This window comes from Ursus americanus, chromosome 21 (assembly GCF_024610735.1).
Source record: "Ursus americanus isolate L20-20 chromosome 21, mUrsAme1.1.p, whole genome shotgun sequence".
Classification (NCBI taxonomy): Eukaryota; Metazoa; Chordata; class Mammalia; order Carnivora; family Ursidae; genus Ursus; species Ursus americanus.
In genome coordinates, this window is record NC_142147.1 from 50,944,224 (window position 1) to 50,961,767 (window position 17,544).

Here is a 17,544-nt window from a genome sequence, read left to right on the forward strand (position 1 = left end):
TATATATATATATAATTTCTATTTCCCTAAGTTTTTATTGATGAGTAACATGTATTTGTGTAGTAAATTTCAGTCAACATATGTGTTACAAATGACTTTCCCAGTTTATCGTAATTTTTTTCCAACTCGGTTTATGGAGTCTTGGACAAATTGATCAATATTTTACATTTTCTGGCTTTGCTGTGATGATAAACTCCTTTTCCAGGCTTCAGGATTGTACAGTGTGTTTCTTTATTCCTTCAGCTATTTTTAAGGTTTCATTTGTTGCATTTACATTTTTAATCCACCTGGAATGTATTTATGTTCTAGGCCAGTTTCTGGCCGCTCTCCCAGAAAACAACAATCAGGTGTTGCCTAGCAACCGCCACTGGGGTTGGAATTCGGCTTCTTTGAGGGGGAAGAACAGCTGCACTCCCCTCCAAGTGGACTGCAACCTCGAGCGTTGCCTAGTAACCCATTGCAGAGGATGTGATTGGACCCTTCACACAACCCTCCCCCCATCTCTCCGCGCCAGAAAAAATTTAACTAGAAACCTAATCTCTCCGGTAGAAAACTAGGGCAGCGTATGCGTTGCATAGCAACCAGGTCTCCTGGCCCTCCTATTAAGACCAGAGTCAGAACTAGCGCCTCGCTCAAAGATGGCGGCCAGCTGCTCCTCTCTCGATATGTGTCATTCCACAGTCCTGACAATAATTCAATCTTCCCCGTCAGGCCCGTGAAGAGGTTCGCTATGCTCTTAATCTGCACACGGTGGGTACGAACGAGGATGGATATAGAACCAACGCGCCTTGCGTGCCCCGCACAAACATGGCCGCAGGCGCGTCAAGCAGCGGCGCTAAGACGTCTGGCGCCGGTGTCCGCGCAGCGCAGGCGCACTTCCGCTCATCCCGCAGCGGCTGCGGCGGCAGCGGCGGTGGCGGCGGTGGCGGCTGCTGCGCGGGGCATGGTCCCCGGGTCGGAGGGCCCGGCCCGCGCCGGGGGCCTCGTGGCTGACGTGGTGTTTGTGATTGAGGGCACAGCCAACCTGGGGCCTTACTTTGAAGGGCTGCGCAAGCACTACCTGCTTCCGGCCATCGAGTGAGTGCCGTTTCCGCGACTTCCAATCCGGCCCTCCGACTCTAGTTTTCTACAGTCTCTTTCCTGACCCCGACCTTTTACCTCCGACCCTCACAGGTATTTTAATGGTGGTCCTCCTGCCGAGACGGACTTCGGGGGAGACGTGAGTCTTGGGACTCCCGGGTCTGAGGGAGGAGGGAGCCGGGGACCGGACTCCTGGGTCTGAGAGAGTTGGAACCGGAGACCGGATTCCTGGTCTGAGGGAGGAGGGAGCCGGGGACGGGACTCCCGGGTCTGAGAGAGTTGGAAATGGAGACCGGACTCCTGGTCTGAGGGAGGAGGGGCCGGGAACCCGACTCCTGAGTCTGAGGGAGGAGGGAGCTGGGGACGGGACTCTGAGTCTGAGAGAGTTGGAAATGGAGACCGAACTCCTGGTCTGAGGGAGGAGGGAGCTGGACTGGCGTCCCAGATGAAAAGTTCCTCTGTCCTCTCCTCCCAGTATGGGGGGACCCAGTACAGCCTCGTGGTGTTCAACACGGTCGACTGCGCTCCCGAGTCCTACGTACAGTGTCACGCTCCCACCAGCAGCGCCTATGAGTTTGTCACCTGGCTCGATGGCATTAAGTGAGCTTTTTTTTTTTTTTTTTGTGCTCGGGTGGATTGGGGGGCCCTGTGAGGGATCATGAACGGATGGCGGCTTGGTTTGAGCTTCAGGAACCATCCCTCACACTGGCTGGCTGAAAGGGCTGAGAGGGATTGTTTTTGTCCATAAATCGCTTCTGTGGTGGGTTCTGTGTGCTCAGCAGTTTTGCCATCCCTGTGGAAGTAGAGAAGTCTTCCCAGTTTGGGAGGCCTGTTGAGCTCCAGCGACTGTCTGGTACTGTGAGGTTCTCCACATTCTGCCTGATTCTCCACATTCTGTCGGCTGTTTCTCATCTGTACTCCAGTCTTCCTTTTTCAGATGGGCCCCTTGAGGCCTGAGTGCATGGGGGGTGGGGCCTAGGCCAGGATAGATCCCTCTGTGCTTTGGATGGGATTTGGAATGTTCCCTTTGCTGGCTCAGTGCGGGTGCAAACAGCCTGTGGTCAAATCACAGCCAAACCACAACAGAACTCGCAGACCCAGGAGTCCCTGCTCCCTTTGTGCCTCATGTAGCTTATTTCCTATCCCTTTAAAAGGGGGATGTTGTAGTACTTATTTATTTATTGTATTATTTATTCTTCGTTGCATAACAGATTATCCCAAAACTTAGTGGCTCAGAATAATAAACGTCGATTATTTCATGTCATCTCTGTAAGTAAGGAATTCAGGACTGGCATAACTGGATGGTTCTGGCTCAGGGTCGTGTCATGTTGCAGTCATCCAAGGGACTGGCCTATTTGTTTTCAAGGTGGCTCACTCTGGCTGCGGAGTGTCCTCCTAACGTGGCAGCTGGCTTATGTCAGACGAGGCAACACAACAGAAAGAGCAAAGAGGAGGCTACGAGGGTTTTTATGATCAAGTTTTGGAAGTTACACGGCATGACCTCTGCCATATTCTGTTTGGTCTAGAAGTCAGTCTTGCTCAGTGCGAGGAGCGTGAGGGGAGATGAATGCCAAGGGTGTGAATACCAGGAGGTGGGGATCACTGGGGGACCGGGCTACCATGACCTCATGGGCATTTTTTGGGAATTAAGTGAACTGGTGACTACTTAAAACAGCACCTGGCATGTATTAAGTGCTGTGTTAGTGGTCGCTGTTGTTTCACGTCTCGGGCTCTTGGTTTGTGAATGGATAATGGTGGTCCGGATCTCTGGTGCTGTTGGGAGGCTCACAGGAGCTCATCTTCATGTGGTGCCTTCGTCCTGCCTAGTGCAGGGTCTGGTCTGTGGTTAGAGTTCACCACACAGTATTGGTTCATGGCTGTTCTCTTCATGCGTTTGTGCAGCAAGTGTTTGCTGAGTGCCTGCTTTGTTCCAGGCTGTCCATGCTGGACTGGGTGCTGCACGTTCACTGGGAAGTTGACACCCAAGTTTGACCCCTCATGGTCATTAGAGCTAGTAGTCAGGACAGAGTAGGATTTCCCAACCTCAGTACTGTTGACACTTTGGGTCAAATAGTTCACTGTTGTGGGGGGCTGTCCTGTGTACTGCCGGATGTTCAGTAGTCTCCCTGGCTTCTAGCCACCCCATGCCAGGAGCCACCTCCAAGCTGTGACACACAAAAATGTTTCCAGACGTTGTCAAGTGTCCCCTGGGGTGGGGAGTTGGGGGGACAAAACCCACCCCAGCTGAGAAGTAGTAGGATAGTACATGAGTAATGGTAAGTGGGGGCTCTTTGAGGCCCAAGTTCAAGTGTGATGTCCATCAAGTGCCTAGCACTGAGCACAGGGTCTGGCACCAAGGAGGTCTAAGGAGAACTGTGCGGAATGAGAGAGTACGTGAGTGAACGCTCGGATGCTCTTTATTCACTGATTCTTCCTGGTGAACTACAAGCTGCAAGACCTAACTCCGATGTCCCTTCCCTGACGCTGGCAAACAGCCAGTCGCTCCCTCCTCTGCCCCTGCCACTCTGAGCTATTCCCCTGTCGCAGCCCCATGCCTCTGGACTGTGAATGTCTAGGTCCCTGGTGTTCTTCTGCTTTTTTGTTTCCAGCTGGGGCCTGGCACCCAAAGGGCCTCAGGAGACCTTGACGGTAAATAAATGAGTGAAAGCCATGGAGAAGATAATCACCAAGAAACCAAACCTTCTGGTGGGTGTTCACATGTCCGGACAAGCAGTTAAGCCCTCTTATTTAAAACTTTCCAGGGGCGCCTGGCTGGCTCAGTCAGAAGAGCATGCGACTCTTGATTTTGGGGTTGTGAGTTCGAGCCCCACGATGGGTGTAGAGGGAACTTAAATAAGCAAATAAAAACTTTAAAAGAAATCTTAAAAATAGATAAGTAAATAAGTCTTTCCAAAGCGTGTGGAAGATAAGCAGGAAATGCTTTCTGAGCACATTCAGCACATACCCACACCTCCTCCTTAATCAGCTTAGAATACACTGTACCTTTAGCCAAATGCAAAAGCTTTGTAGGCTGTGTGCTCACCGTGGAATCCTCCCAATCAGCTGATAAATGTTGGCAGTGGTCTTTGTTGTACCAAGTTCTGTGTAACCATCTAAATTCACTTTCTGTGACGTTGCCGGGTGGTCCGGCACAGAGATCACAAAGTCTGTGGATTTTGTTCGCACTCGGGGAAGAAATCTTATCTTCTCCCGGAAGGTCTGTAACTTAAGGAACAAAGCATGCAGTGTGATTTTTGAAACGTCCTTGCTTTGGGAAGATTTCTTTCTGATGCTCCATTTCCTTTCTTTCAAGAGGGCCAGGTTTTTTTTCCCCTCCTCCCTACAGCGTGTGACCCAGAATCAGAAAGAATAGGGTAGACGGAAAAGGAGCCCTGAGTGTGTTCTCCCTAGCACTGTGACGGTCCGTTCGTTCATTCCTTCAGTCCTTCAACAAATGTTTGTGGAGCAAACTGTCCTGGGCCCTGAGGAGTTGGGGACATAAGGCAGGCCAGATCCTGGCCCTCTTGGAGCTCGTGTCCACAGCAGGGCAGCCAGCCGGGTGGGTCAAGCCTGGTCGCTGTTCACAGTGACTCACTTTGACCAGTACATCCGGGAGCCTCCAAGGGCTCATTACCCCGTGAGAGTGGGCTGTGAAGACTGGCGGGGTGTGTGGGGGTTAATGGCATCAGCAAGAGGCCGGGGAAGCAGTAAGAGTCCGAGCCCACCTGTGGCACTGGGCCACTTTCATCTTCACGTTTGCATCATTGAGGGGTTCATTTGGAATTAAGGCTTATCATAAATTCTGTGGTATTCAGAACATTTTGCAGCTGGCCAGATTTTATTTCTGCTCCCCATTTTTCAAGCGTTTTCTCATTTCCTGGACAAAATACATGTTACATATCTCTCTGAACGCCTAACAGACGGCCTCCACTCTGGAAGGAGAAAACAAGGTTCAGGATCTCAAAGTGTTTGGTCGATCACACTTTCCCTCATAAATTGCTTTTTTTAATTGAGGTAAAATTCACATAACAGAGGTGATTATTTTGAAGTGAACAATTCAGTGGCATTTAGTGTGTTTACACTGTGCAATCACACGGTCCCAAAACATTTTCATGTCCCTAAAAGGAGACCTGCACACATGAAGCAGTTGCTCTGTATTTGCTCCAACCCCCCGCCCCCCCCCCCCGGCCTTGGGCCAGGACACTTTTGGCTCAAAAAGGCTCATGAAAATAGTGGTTTGATTTATTTGGGAATAGAAGGTCGTGGCAGGGTGGATGCAGTGTCAGTTCATTCACTGGGGGCTGGCCCGCAACTCTGGCCTTCAAGTTCTTGTGGGAACAGAGTCTCGGTGGTAAGGAAGAGGAGGGCTGGGAGCAGGGGGTGGGGGTAAGGAGCAGCAGTGGGGCCCACAGGGCCTAGAGGGAGAGAGCCCACAACTAAGAATTGGCATAAGAACTTGGGAAGGAAGCAGAGGGGTCGAGCTGCTGTGGCTCACTTGTCCAGGAGGCCCGGTGTGTCCTCGAGCACCTTGGACACTAGCTGGAGATGCCTCGGACTGACCATTTGGTCCCCCTCGCTGCAGGCTACCCTGGCTCTGGGAGTCAGGGGCGCTGTGGAGGAAAGCTTGGCAATCATGGTATCTGGTGACATGTGATATGATTGAGGGTGGGCCCTAAAATCAGGTGGCTGCTGAGGCAGGCTTCCCAGAGGAGGGGACACTAGGCTGGGGTTGAGGGGGGGTCATAGGATAGGTAAGCAGGGATTTTCCTCCTGGGCCAGAAGAGGGGTGTGTGTGGTCATGGCAAACAGCACAGGCAGAAGACTGGTTATGTGGCAGATCACGGAGACAGGGACACATGAGACATTCTGGACGACTTATACCCAGAGGAGGATGGACCAGGAAGGTGGGCAGAGCCCGGGGCACAGAGGGCCCCAGATGCCCAGCTGAGAGGTTGGCTTTATTCTGACCTTAATGGACGTAGTTGGATTGGCAGCCCTTTGTTACGTATGTACGTACGTGTGTATGTATGTAAACTGCATGCCACACATGGGGCTTGAACTCCGACCCCAGGATCAAGAGTTGCATGCTCTACTGACTGAGCCCGCCCCAAACCTTTAGCCATTCGTTTTTTAACACACATTTCCTGAGGCGACAGGGCCCTCAAAGCTCCCAGAGAGGGGCCCAGTCTGCACACTGTACCTGTGGCCAAGAGTCAGCCTCACAACCATTTGACCTGAAGAATCGTCATGACAGCAGCTGCACTCCTGTAGAGGTCGTCCCCATGCCACGCCCCATGTGGGGTGGTCACTGGTGACCTGTCTGCACGTCAGATGGAAGAGAAACCTGAGTCTGTGTATGAGTTTCCAGGGGCTGCCAAAACGACGTAGTAACTGGTTGGCTTAGGGGCGCCTGGTTGGCTCAGTTGGTTAAGCGTCTGACTTGTGCTCAGATCATGATCTCAGGGTCCTGGGATTGAGCCTGTGTTGGCTCCACGCTCATCCGGGAGCCTGTTTCTCCCTCACCCTCTGCCCCTCCTCCTGCTTGTGCGCGTGGGTGTGCTCGCTCACTCTCTCAAATAGATAAATAAAATCTTAAAAAAAAAAAAAAAAAAAAAGGAAAACTGGTTGGCTTAGACCAGTGACTCAACAGTTTAGGATCCAGGAGCCCAGGATCAAGGTGTGGGCAGGGCCATGCTGCCTCTGGAGCCTGTGGGGGAAGATCCTTGTCTCTTCCAGCTTCTGGTGTCCCCAGACCATCCTTGGCCTGTGTAGTGTCACTCCAATCTCCGTATGGCGTTCTTTCTCTGTCTCTACGTTGTCTTCCTTCTGAGCATGTCTGTCTCTGTATCTACATGTCCCTGTTTTGACCATAAGGACATGGATCATATTGGATTAGCCCCCCGCCGTGACCTCAGTGTAGTCTCCTTACCTCTGTAAATATCCCATTTCCAAATAAGGTCATGTTCTGGGATTATTGGGGGTTAGGACCTTCAACATCTCTTGGGGATGGGGACACAATTCAACCCTTGACACTGGGGGGCAGAGGAGGCCCCCATATTGGGCTGGGAGGGTGGGCTGAGGCCAGGGCTGGCTTTAAAGCCAGCCCTGAGGGGAGGTGTGCAGGGATGGGGACACGGGATGAGATCATAGGCCAGGTGTCCTGGGCCTTTCCCTGTTCCGTGCTCTGGCAGGACCTCTGGCCAGAGGGACTCCGTCAGAGATGACAAACAGCCCTTGTCCACATTCACTAGGCCTGGTGCTGTGACAGTGCTGGGGATAGAGCAGGAAACTTGATAGTGTCCCTGTGCCCAGGTGCACGGTGGAGTGTGGGGAGGAGGGTGGGCTCAGGCTCTCAGCTGTGGCCTGGGGGCTGGGAGGTGGCAGCCCTGGGTGCCACAGGGACGTGGGGGCTGACAGCCTCACCCCCTGCAGGTTCATGGGCGGGGGTGGTGAGAGTTGCAGCCTCATCGCAGAAGGCCTCAGCACGGCCCTGCAGCTCTTCGATGACTTCAAGAAGATGCGGGAGCAGATGTGAGTGTGCCTGGCCTGTGGGGCCCCCGGTGTCTCTTTCCACCTGGCTCTGCCTGCTGCAGGAGTCTACCCACTGCCTCATGCCAGGGAAGTGGGTGGGCTCTGAGCCCTGAGCGCTCCGGGCGGGAGGCAGGAGGTGCCCCTGGCCAGCGCCTGGTCTGGGTGTCCTCACTGGGAAGAGGAGCCTGCTCTGGGTCTGCCTCCTGCTTTCCCTGCCTGCTGGGCAGCTTGGAGTCAGGAACCTCTTTGGGCCTCAGTGTTCTCAGCTGTAAAATGGGGCTGTTACTCCTGACTTCCTGTGGGGCGGACTACTTGCAGTCTGCTGGGGCTGGGGCTGTCCTTTCTCAGGGCCAATGTTGTTACCTGCTCCACGTCTTTCCTTCTCCCTGGCAGCGGCCAGACACACCGTGTCTGCCTCCTTATCTGTAACTCGCCCCCTTACCTGCTCCCTGCTGTCGAGAGCACCACGTACTCTGGGTACACGACAGAGAGTCTCGTGCAGAAGATAGGGGAGGTGAGGACTCTTGAGTTGGAGGGAGGGGCTGGGGCTGGACTCCCAGGGCTCAGGGAGGAGGGGGCTGGGGCCTGGACTCCTGAGTTGTGACCAGCTCTGCTAACTCCTTTTGGAAGAACTATAACCCGGAATCCCCTGGGGCAGCTAATACAGGTCTCAGGGTCACTTTTCTCAAAGCCTGGTGGGAATTTTGTTTTATGCCCCAGTGGGTGTGGTAGCCTGGGGATCATCCCCGATGGCCCCACCATGACTGCTCCTCTCTTGTCCTGCAGCAAGGGATCCACTTCTCCATAGTGTCTCCCCGGAAGCTGCCTGCCCTGAGGCTTCTGTTTGAGAAGGCAGCTCCCCCGGCCTTGCTGGAGCCGCTGCAGCCACCAACAGATGTGAGCCAGGACCCCCGGCACATGGTGCTGGTGCGGGGGCTCGTGCTGCCGGGTGAGGCCCGAGTGCCAGCAGTGGAGCAATGGGGGGCATCCCCCCTCTGCTCCCTCTGACTTGGATTTCTCTCCCCTGTCTCAAACCCCTTCGCACGGGGCTCCGTCGTCCATCCTTCGCTCTCAGTTGGGGGTGGTTCAGCCCCAGGCCCCCTCCAGCCAAAGCAGCCTGTCCCCCTGCCTCCAGCTCCACCCTCGGGTGCCTCACTCTCAGCAGCCCCCCAGCAGCCTCTGCCCCCTGTCCCCCAGCAGTATCAGGTATGATTGTGGTCAGGAAGGGGACGTGCTTCTGGGGTCTTGTGGGAGCTCTGGCCTCTTGGGAGAGACCTAGCTGGATGTCGGGACTTGTGGGGTGATAGGGAGTCTCCACTGGGACCCCAGGGTGGGTGGGACTCTTGGGGCCAGAGAATGTCATCCCCGTGCAGGGTTGTGGAGTGATGGGAGTCATCCTGCTATGATGTCACGGCCAGGATAGCTGCACCTTGGATGGGCATGGTGGTGTGACCCCATGGGACACCCGGCCCGGGGTGCGCGGTCCTCATCACATTCCACTCCCAGGTCCCCGGGAACCTGAGTGCAGCTCAAGTGGCGGCCCAGAATGCAGTGGAAGCTGCCAAGAACCAGAAGGCTGGGCTGGGCCCACGCTGTGAGTCCCGAGGTGGGGATATGGGGTGGGCTGGGGTCATCCAGGCCTCTCTACACATCTGTCCCCACTTCTTTTCTTGGTCTCTCCCACAGTCTCACCCATTAACCCTCTCCAGCAAGCTGCTCCAGGAGTGGGTCCCCCCTTCAGCCAGGCACCGGCCCCACCACTACCCCCAGGGCCCCCTGGTGCCCCCAAGGCACCCCCTGCTTCCCAGCCCAGCCTGGTCTCCACCGTGGCTCCTGGCCCAGGCCTGGCCCCCCCTGCACAACCTGGGGCACCGTCCATGGTAGGTGCTGGAACACCCACCCCGCTGCTCTACTCCTTCCAGCTACTCACAGAGCAGTGGCCAAGCAATTTGCCTTCCTAAATGTGTAAGGGTGCATGGGTCTTATTGTCCTGGGTCCTCAGGAGTTCATGGAGCTTGTGTCACAGACGACTGAGACCAGAGGGTCTGGGGACAGAATGGTGGGGCTTTGGCTCCTAGCAGGGGAGAACTATTCAGAGGAGTCCAAGGGATCCTGGGAGTCGGGCGTCATGGGTCCTTAGAGTGCTCAGATCCTGTGGAGTCAGAGCATTTATGGTGCCAGGCACTGACAAGTGGTGTTGAGAAAGGAACCTGCGTTCTGTTCTTCCTGCTGGTCTGCCTCTCTCTCGGGACACCCCTCCCAGGAGGTGGTCTGACCCTGCTTCACTGCCCTCCTTGCTCCTCTCTGGCAGGCGGGCACGGTGGCCCCAGGCGGGGTGAGCGGCCCTTCCCCGGCCCAGCTAGGGGCCCCGGCCCTCGGGGGGCAGCAGTCGGTCTCCAACAAACTCCTGGCCTGGAGCGGGGTCCTCGAGTGGCAGGAGGTGAGTAGCTCGAGGAGCTATGTGGTTCTCATGGCCTGTGAGGACGTGCGGCTGGGCCAGGGTCCCTGTGGGGCTGTGGCACTTGTGGTCCTAAGGAGAGTCTCAAGGAAGCCTTTAGTTTGGGATTAGGGAGGTAGTAAGAATTGTGTTTCGAGTGAAGCACTGAAAAGTCTCAGATTCGGGGTGTGACGGGGGTTCAGGGGATCGTGGCAGGGAGGGGACAGAGGTTGCGGGACCACTGGTCTGGAGGAGGGGCGCAGGGCTCGTGGGACTTAAGCTGGGGGAAATCCTGAGCTCCGGGGCTCCCAGGATAGAACGGGAGAGGTTGAGGCGACTGGGCTTCGGGGCCTTTTTCGCCGTGACACGTGCTGCTTTTCCACTCAGAAGCCCAAACCTGCCTCCGTGGACGCCAACACCAAGCTGACGCGATCGCTGCCTTGCCAGGTCTATGTGAATCACGGCGAGAACCTGTAGGTGACTGACTGTAGGGCTGGGGGCTGGGTGGACCTGGGCTTGCACCCTCCTGACGCCTCTCCCCCCGTGGCCCCCAGGAAGACAGAGCAGTGGCCCCAGAAGCTGATCATGCAGCTCATCCCGCAGCAGCTGCTGGTGAGTGGCTCGAGGGAGCACCGCCCGCCCCTCCCGGTCTGCTTGTCCCATTCTCTTCCCTCGTCCCTTCCCTGCCCCCTGCCCACTTGGACTCCCTGCTGCTCACTTCCCCACCCCGCATGCCGGCTGTGTGTCTCCCGCAGACCACCCTGGGCCCTTTGTTCCGGAACTCGAGGATGGTGCAGTTCCATTTCACCAACAAGGACCTGGAGTCCCTGAAAGGCCTCTACCGCATCATGGGCAACGGCTTTGTGAGTCCGTGGCAGGACGGGACCTTCTAGAACCGGGAGGGCTGGATGCCCCCTTCTCCTCCTCCTCAGGGGTGACTGGTGTGCATCCTCCGCCAGGCCGGCTGCGTGCACTTCCCACACACGGCCCCCTGCGAGGTGCGCGTGCTCATGCTCCTGTACTCGTCCAAGAAGAAGATCTTCATGGGCCTCATCCCCTACGACCAGAGCGGCTTCGTCAATGGCATCCGGCAGGTCATCACCAACCACAAGCAAGTCCAGCAGCAGAAGCTGGAGCAGCAGCGTGGGGTGAGTGACTGGGGCCTCCCTCCCCCCAGCACCCACCCCTGCCCGCCTGGGCCCTGGAGCTTGTGGCCAGATCCCCAGCATCCCTCCTGGGCTGAGACGTGACCACCTGGGTTCAGTCCCTTCCCCACATTTTCTTGTGATCTTTGTACCCCTTTCAGTGCTGCATTGAATCTCAGAGACACAGCCCCCTCTTGGGGACTTGGGAAAGTAAGGTTTACTTCCCAGACACCCACCCCCAAAGACGGTTCTAGCTCCTGACAGGTTCCCCTTCAGGGTTCAGAAGGCTCCCCCCACCCAAACACAGGATCCCCACTCCCACCCCCAGTCACTGACCTGCTCCCTGTCCCATACAGATGGGGGCACAGCAGGCACCCCCTGGGCTGGGCCCCATTCTGGAGGACCAGGCGAGACCCTCACAGAATCTGGTGAGGAGACGGCTGGTGGGGTCAGGGCCAGGGCGGGGGAGACCCCCAAATTTACTGTCATTTTGACCTGACCTCGGAGGCCAGGGAGTCTGGGGAATCTGCCTCGTCCCTCACCCCCATCTCTTCCCACCAGCTCCAGCTCCGCCCACCACAGCCCCAGCCTCAGGGCACTGTGGGGGCCTCTGCAGCCTCAGGACAGCCCCAGCCCCAAGGTGCTGCCCAGGCCCCCCCAGGTGCCCCCCAAGGTCCTCCTGGAGCAGCCCCTGGCCCTCCCCCTCCTGGACCCATCCTTCGGCCTCAGAACCCTGGGGCCAACCCCCAACTGCGGAGTCTCCTCCTCAACCCACCTCCGGTGAGATTTGGGGGTGGGGGGCAAATGGGAGCCATGGGGCTGGGCCCTGGGCCCTGATGGTTCTGGTCCTTTTGTTTGGGAGGAAGGAGGTTGGCTTTGATCAGAGGGTGTGAATAGAGCCCCGCCAAGGGCTCCAGGCAGACCGGCTCCCCTGTGTCTGTCTTACATGGGTTTCTGCTAAGATTCCTTTGAAGAAAGAATCCCCCCCACCCCCCGCAACCACTGGATGAGATGTCCTCTGAGCAGCTTCTGTGCTAGAGTCTGCTTGATGGGGTGGGGGCTCTGAGCCACTTTCTTTGTTCTCCCAGCCCCAGACGGGGGTGCCCCCACCCCAGGCTTCCCTCCACCACCTCCAGCCACCAGGGGCTCCTGCACTGTTGCCCCCACCACACCAGGGCCTGGGGCAACCCCAGCTGGGGCCCCCTCTCCTGCACCCACCGCCTGCCCAGTCCTGGACCACACAGCTTCCCCCGAGAGCTCCACTGCCAGGTAAGAAGGTCCCCGGGGAGGGCAGGGGTCTGGACTGAGTGTCCCAGCAGCCCCTGGGCTGGAGCCTCAAGACCAAGGGCTTCTGGAAAGTGAAGTCCTGGATTCAAGAATGGTAGTTGGTCCCCTCCCCCAGGGTTCTTGGGAGGCTCTGAGGGCTCCTGGAAAATACAGCCCAGGGGATCAAGACCCAGTGGGGCAAGATCTTTTTGTGATTCCTTTCCTGTGTGTCCCAGGGTTGATGGGAAATAGTCTTAGGGCCAGAGAAGTAATGTGGGGGATGGGCTCCTAAAGGCTCATGGGAATCAACACATTTGTGACCAGATGGGGCCAGAAGGTGCCCCTGATGGGTCCCCCTGGGGCTTCCTAGAAAAGTCATTTCCTTGGGCTCCCAGAAGAAGAGGGAGGAAGCAGGCCCAGGGCCCTCCAGGGCCCCAGGGACTACTGGGAGATGCAGTCCCTTCCCCACTGCCCCCCAGGTCAGATGCTGCTGAGCGGGGGTCCCCGGGGCCCGGTTCCCCAGCCGGGCCTGCAGCCCAGCGTCATGGAGGACGACATCCTCATGGATCTCATCTGAACCCCCGACACCCAATAAAGTTCCTTTTAACACACGCCCCGGCTCCCGTCACTGACGTCCCCCAGGACTGGGCAGGAGGAGACCTGGGGGGAGACCTCTCTGTCCTTGTTCTCGCTTCAGCAGCTATCCCTGAGGCTCTGGGCTGGTGACTCCAGGGCCTCCGCAGTGAGTCAGGCAGTCTGGTGCAGCCTGGCTCTGGGCCGGGGTCGGGGGGTGGGATGTGGAGGCAGGCAGGCAGAGCTCAGGGGACCGTGTGCCCTTGCAGAGATAGGCCGGGTACCTGGGAGAGGCCTCTGAGCCAGCTGGGCTCAGCAGTCTTGGAGGAGAAGTGGGAGTCGACGAGGCCGAGAAGGAAGGAGGCAAGTGGTGATCTAGGTGTGGGGACAGCAGAAGCGAATGCGTGAGGGCAGTAGAAAGCTTGGGATGTTCAGAGGTACAAGTCCGGCATGAGGAAGGAGGGACCCAGAGAGGTGGGCAAGTGCCAGGTTGGGAGGAGGCTCGGGTTCCAAACTGAGTGGCTCAAGGTTTGTCCTGAGGACGCAGAAGAGCCAGGGGAAGCCACATGCAGGGAGCAGGTCTGGGTTGGCTGGCTGGCAGGGCCTCTGGGCTGTCAAGTGCGATGGGGCAAGACAAGGCCAAGAATGCAGGGAAGAGGCTGGGGTGGTGGCCTGGGGAGGGGAGAGGCTGGTGGAGGGGCTGGGACCGAGTAAGGGGGCAAGAGGGGTGAGTCGGGACTTGGCATGCCATGTGAAGGAATTGGGGGTGAAGGGGTGGGGTCAGAGCTGGCCCCTGGCTCCTGGCCTGGGTGCTGGTAGGTGGTGGAGTGTCTCTGAGTGAGGAAACTGGGGGAAGGAGCCGGTAGTGCTAATGGTCCAAGGAGTGTCCAAGCCATAGATCACATGTTGGGAGTTCAGGATGTGTTCCTAGGAGATGGCATATGTTTGATTGTTGGAGCCACGGGAGTGGACAAGATCACACGCGAGGAGAGGCCAGCCCCAGGTCCCAGAGACGGACCTTCCAGGGCTTTGGACGGGGTGGACAGTGGGGTTGTCCCTGAGATGGAAAACATGGCAGGGGATAGGTTTGGGGTGTGTTGAGGCAAGAATGTCCTCAGGGAGACGTCTAGAGGGCAGCTGGATACAGACACGATGTGCAGTGCAAGGACGGTCCAGCCTGGAGGCAGGGAGCTTGTTGTCTGTTGTCAGACTCCAGACTAGCATCGCTCAGTGCGTGGTCCATGCCTGGACCACCAGCATCCGCATTGTTTGGGACGCTGGTTAACATCTGACTCCTGGACCCCGTCTCAGGAGAGAGGTTGCAATCTGGTGGCCTGTGGGCCACTCTACAGATGAGTTTTGTTTGGCCTTCCCTGTGTTAGCAAATGTAGCATTTTTTTCCTAACGAGTTAGTTGTAAAAATCAGGATAATTTGCACGTGCGTGCACGCGCACACACACACACTCACACATACAGACACACACAGATACACACCCAATCTGCATCCTTGGCTTTTCCTGACACGTCAGAAGTTCTGGCACCTCTGGGCCCGCCCTTCTCCTAGCAATAATGGGCTGGAGCTGCCCCTTTTGATGGGGCGTGTGCTCTCTGGTTCGCCACAGTCCCCACCACTCCCGTTTGGCTCCCCCACCGCGAGGCAGGGGGTCATTGCCTTTGGGCTTGCACTGTGGTTGTTCCTGTGATAGCATTCAGAGGCAAGTGAAATCTTTCTTGTACCCATGTCTCTATCAAAAGTGGCAAAACGAAAGAGAGACCGAGAGGGCCACGTGTTTCGAGAAAAATGGGAGCGAGCCTATTTCTTTGTGGAAGTGAAGAGCATGCCTATGTGTTTAATATGCAAAAAAATCGTATCTGTGTTGAAAGAATACAACCTGAGACGTCATTACGAATCAAAGCACAGTAAGAGCTTCGACCAGTACACAGAACAGATGCGAGACGCGATACTCAGTGAACTGAAAAAGGGCCTCAAGTGTCAGTAGGGTTTGCTTTGAAAGAAAGCAGGTCCGAGAAGCAGCATTCGAGTAACGAGGAAAGCACGACCTGGGCGTTAAAGCCTTCCACCGATGGCGAGTTTGTGAAGGAGCAGGACGGCGGGTCCTGGACAGAGACGCTCGCCTATTGAGACTATCCTTTCGGCCTGATGGGCGTTTGCATTGCGCCATGAGTCGAAGATAAAACCAGAAGATTTACAAGTCCAGTTGCTTGAGAGTCAACTCCATTGTGGCCTTTTCTATCGTTGCTCATGAACTCTTACCACCCGGTTAGCTTTATTTATTTGTGGTATGGAGAATTTCAATGCGACCGAAGAAGTCTGTGACACGGTGCCCAGGCAGGCCCGACGCTGGGAGATGAGCTATTTTTTGTGTGTGTATTGACAAATACACAGACGGGCGAGAATTCCTAAGCCCAGTTGCAGACCATTGTGGTAACCTAATCTGTGTCACAGGGGGCCTTGTCAGGACGCCTCAATCCCAGGAGGCGACACTCGGCCAGGACTCAAGTCAGCCTGTTGCCTCAATCACCAGGAACTGAGTTGTGTTCAGAAGGTACACAGAACACACCGCGGACATCCTGAACACGCTCCTGTGCTTTAACCACGGGCAGGTGGATGGTGACCTTGACCCGAAGTGTTTGACAGGAGGTCTGTGCCCTGGTCGTCACGCGATGTGGAAGGGATCTGAACTGTTGAAATCCGTTGACTTGGTTCATCTCCAGTGAGGCGAAGGCCACACCTTGTTTCCCCTGAGAAGTTTGATCAAGGACTTTTGGTCGAGGTTACAACCCCCTCACCCCCCGAACACTAGTTCTCTGCAAAGATGTTCACGAACAGCTACTTGAATGTATGATCGTGTTTGCCCAGTCCTGGCAAAAACGGGAAGCCCCTGCCAAGGAATAGTTCCTTTGCTGCAGTTGGTTTCCAGAAACAAAAGACATGGCCTGGAGCATATTCACCCAGCTGGTGGGGTTCAAGACCAAATTCCCCCAAAGGCTCTCTGCGTCCAGACTTTGTGAAAATGAACTAACACTGTCCAGTTTGCCTCCGTCGGTTACTGTCGATCGTGTGAATGCAGACCACAAGTAGTAATTACTGAACTACAGGGCGGTAGAGTGCTGGTTCCTAACTGTGATGCCGTTGGAAGACACAACCCGACAACTGTCTCCAGCAGTTGTCTTGAATCTCGGGGTTTGGAGGTGCCCACACTTGTAAACAGCTGTTTTCCGTTACAAAATTGATTCAGATTAAATAACCATTCCCAGTTAAGGATTCAAGGTTGAGTTCTAAACTGCCCGTCCCACCGTGACACCCAAGGCCTGACGCTGACCTCTCGGTGCGGAAGTGGGTGAGGTCAGCCTTCTGGCTTCAAAGTCAAAGGAGCAAAAGAATTATGAAAGAGAAAAATTTTAATAATTAAATATTTCTATTTTTCAATTTGTATTTTTTCAATTTTGAATTTGAAATATAAACTCCAGTATCATACATGTTTGTATTCTGTTCCATGCATTCACCATCGTTCAGTAAAGATACAATTTGATTATATTTCTGGCCGTCGACTTTTCTCATGCCTGGCTAGTTCACTCATTTATGTGGCCCGCCTGGCTCCTGTAGGCATTTGAGTTTACCATCCCTGCCGTGGCACTGCTGAATGGAATCTGGGGGCAGGAGGGAGGCTGGGAATCACCATTTTGAACGAGCTCCCTAGGTGGCTCTCACGCAGACAAAAGATGGAGCAGGAGATGCTGGAGGTGGTTGAAGGGAAAGTGGGTGACGTTTCCCGGGCAGTGTGTGTAACAGGGGTTTTTGAAAACTCAGATGGCTTCAGGGACCAGGCAGGTGATGGAAATGCGTGAAGCGGACGGGTGTAAGACAGTAGGGAGTGATGGGGACTGTGGCGAACTTGCAGAGTGCTTGCCCCACCTAGTGGCATTCAAATTGCAACAACAACAACAAAACACTGTGAGGACCAAACAAAATCCGCTTGTGGGTCTGACGAGGCCATCCGGCTGCCATTTTGTGACCTCTGGAAGAAGGAGAAGACGCGGGGACAAGGACAGCCCTGAGATAGATCCACAAATCCGGGTTGGGCAGGGAGCCAGAAGGCAGGAGGACTGGGCAAGTGTGTTCTGGAAGCTGAGTGTTTCTGAGGAGAGAGCGATCATCAAATCTGCAAGGAGAAGACGAAGGGAGAGCAGCCAGCGCTGTTTCCACCTGGTGGAGATAGCCCAGCAAGGAAACACAGGTTTGAGTCTAGGACAAATTGATTGAAAAGAAATGTTTCCAGTTGCTGGTTTGTCTGCACCCAGGTAGATGAACTGAAGGGACCGGCCTGATGTACTCATGGTGTGTATTCACGAGGCGAGGCAGAAGAAACCCCAGGGTTACTAGAATGCCCAGAGAGTGAAGAAATGTCTAGACATCTAGAAATCACCCGCACATTTCACAGTCCTTACGGCTAAAGGCGATCGGCTACGTGCTTAACGTGCCTCTTAGAA

General features: G+C 55.6%; 1 protein-coding gene across 2 annotated transcripts; it reads left to right on the forward strand.

The window, feature by feature from the left end:
- The first annotated feature begins 870 nt into the window (after positions 1–870).
- Positions 871–16,591, forward strand: MED25 (mediator complex subunit 25). Of its 2 annotated transcripts, none has more exons than XM_045772085.2 (18): positions 871–1,077; positions 1,174–1,219; positions 1,556–1,680; positions 7,513–7,611; positions 8,005–8,125; positions 8,398–8,560; positions 8,687–8,817; positions 9,118–9,205; positions 9,298–9,491; positions 9,923–10,051; positions 10,436–10,521; positions 10,603–10,660; positions 10,804–10,911; positions 11,008–11,196; positions 11,550–11,621; positions 11,755–11,973; positions 12,282–12,462; positions 12,939–13,070. In XM_045772085.2, the coding sequence occupies exons 1-18, from the start codon at positions 944–946 to the stop codon at positions 13,034–13,036; spliced, it is 2,241 nt and encodes a 746-aa protein (XP_045628041.1). In that variant the 5' UTR covers positions 871–943; the 3' UTR covers positions 13,037–13,070. The 2 variants fall into 2 exon arrangements, with proteins under 2 accessions (XP_045628041.1, XP_045628040.1); XM_045772084.2 differs by lacking the exon at positions 12,939–13,070 and adding an exon at positions 14,788–16,591 and having other exon boundaries at positions 874–1,077.
- The last annotated feature ends 953 nt before the right edge of the window (positions 16,592–17,544 follow it).

What these genes read in the sequence shown, in the direction of transcription:
- MED25 (XM_045772084.2), top strand. Translation starts at nt 944, where the DNA reads ATGGTCCCCGGGTCGGAGGGCCCGGCCCGCGCCGGGGGCCTCGTGGCT. An exon ending in AGACGGACTTCGGGGGAGAC is followed by an intron (nt 1,220 to 1,555) that starts GTGAGTCTTGGG and finishes CTCTCCTCCCAG; the next exon opens with TATGGGGGGACCCAGTACAG. An exon ending in GGGTCCTCGAGTGGCAGGAG is followed by an intron (nt 10,052 to 10,435) that starts GTGAGTAGCTCG and finishes TTTTCCACTCAG; the next exon opens with AAGCCCAAACCTGCCTCCGT.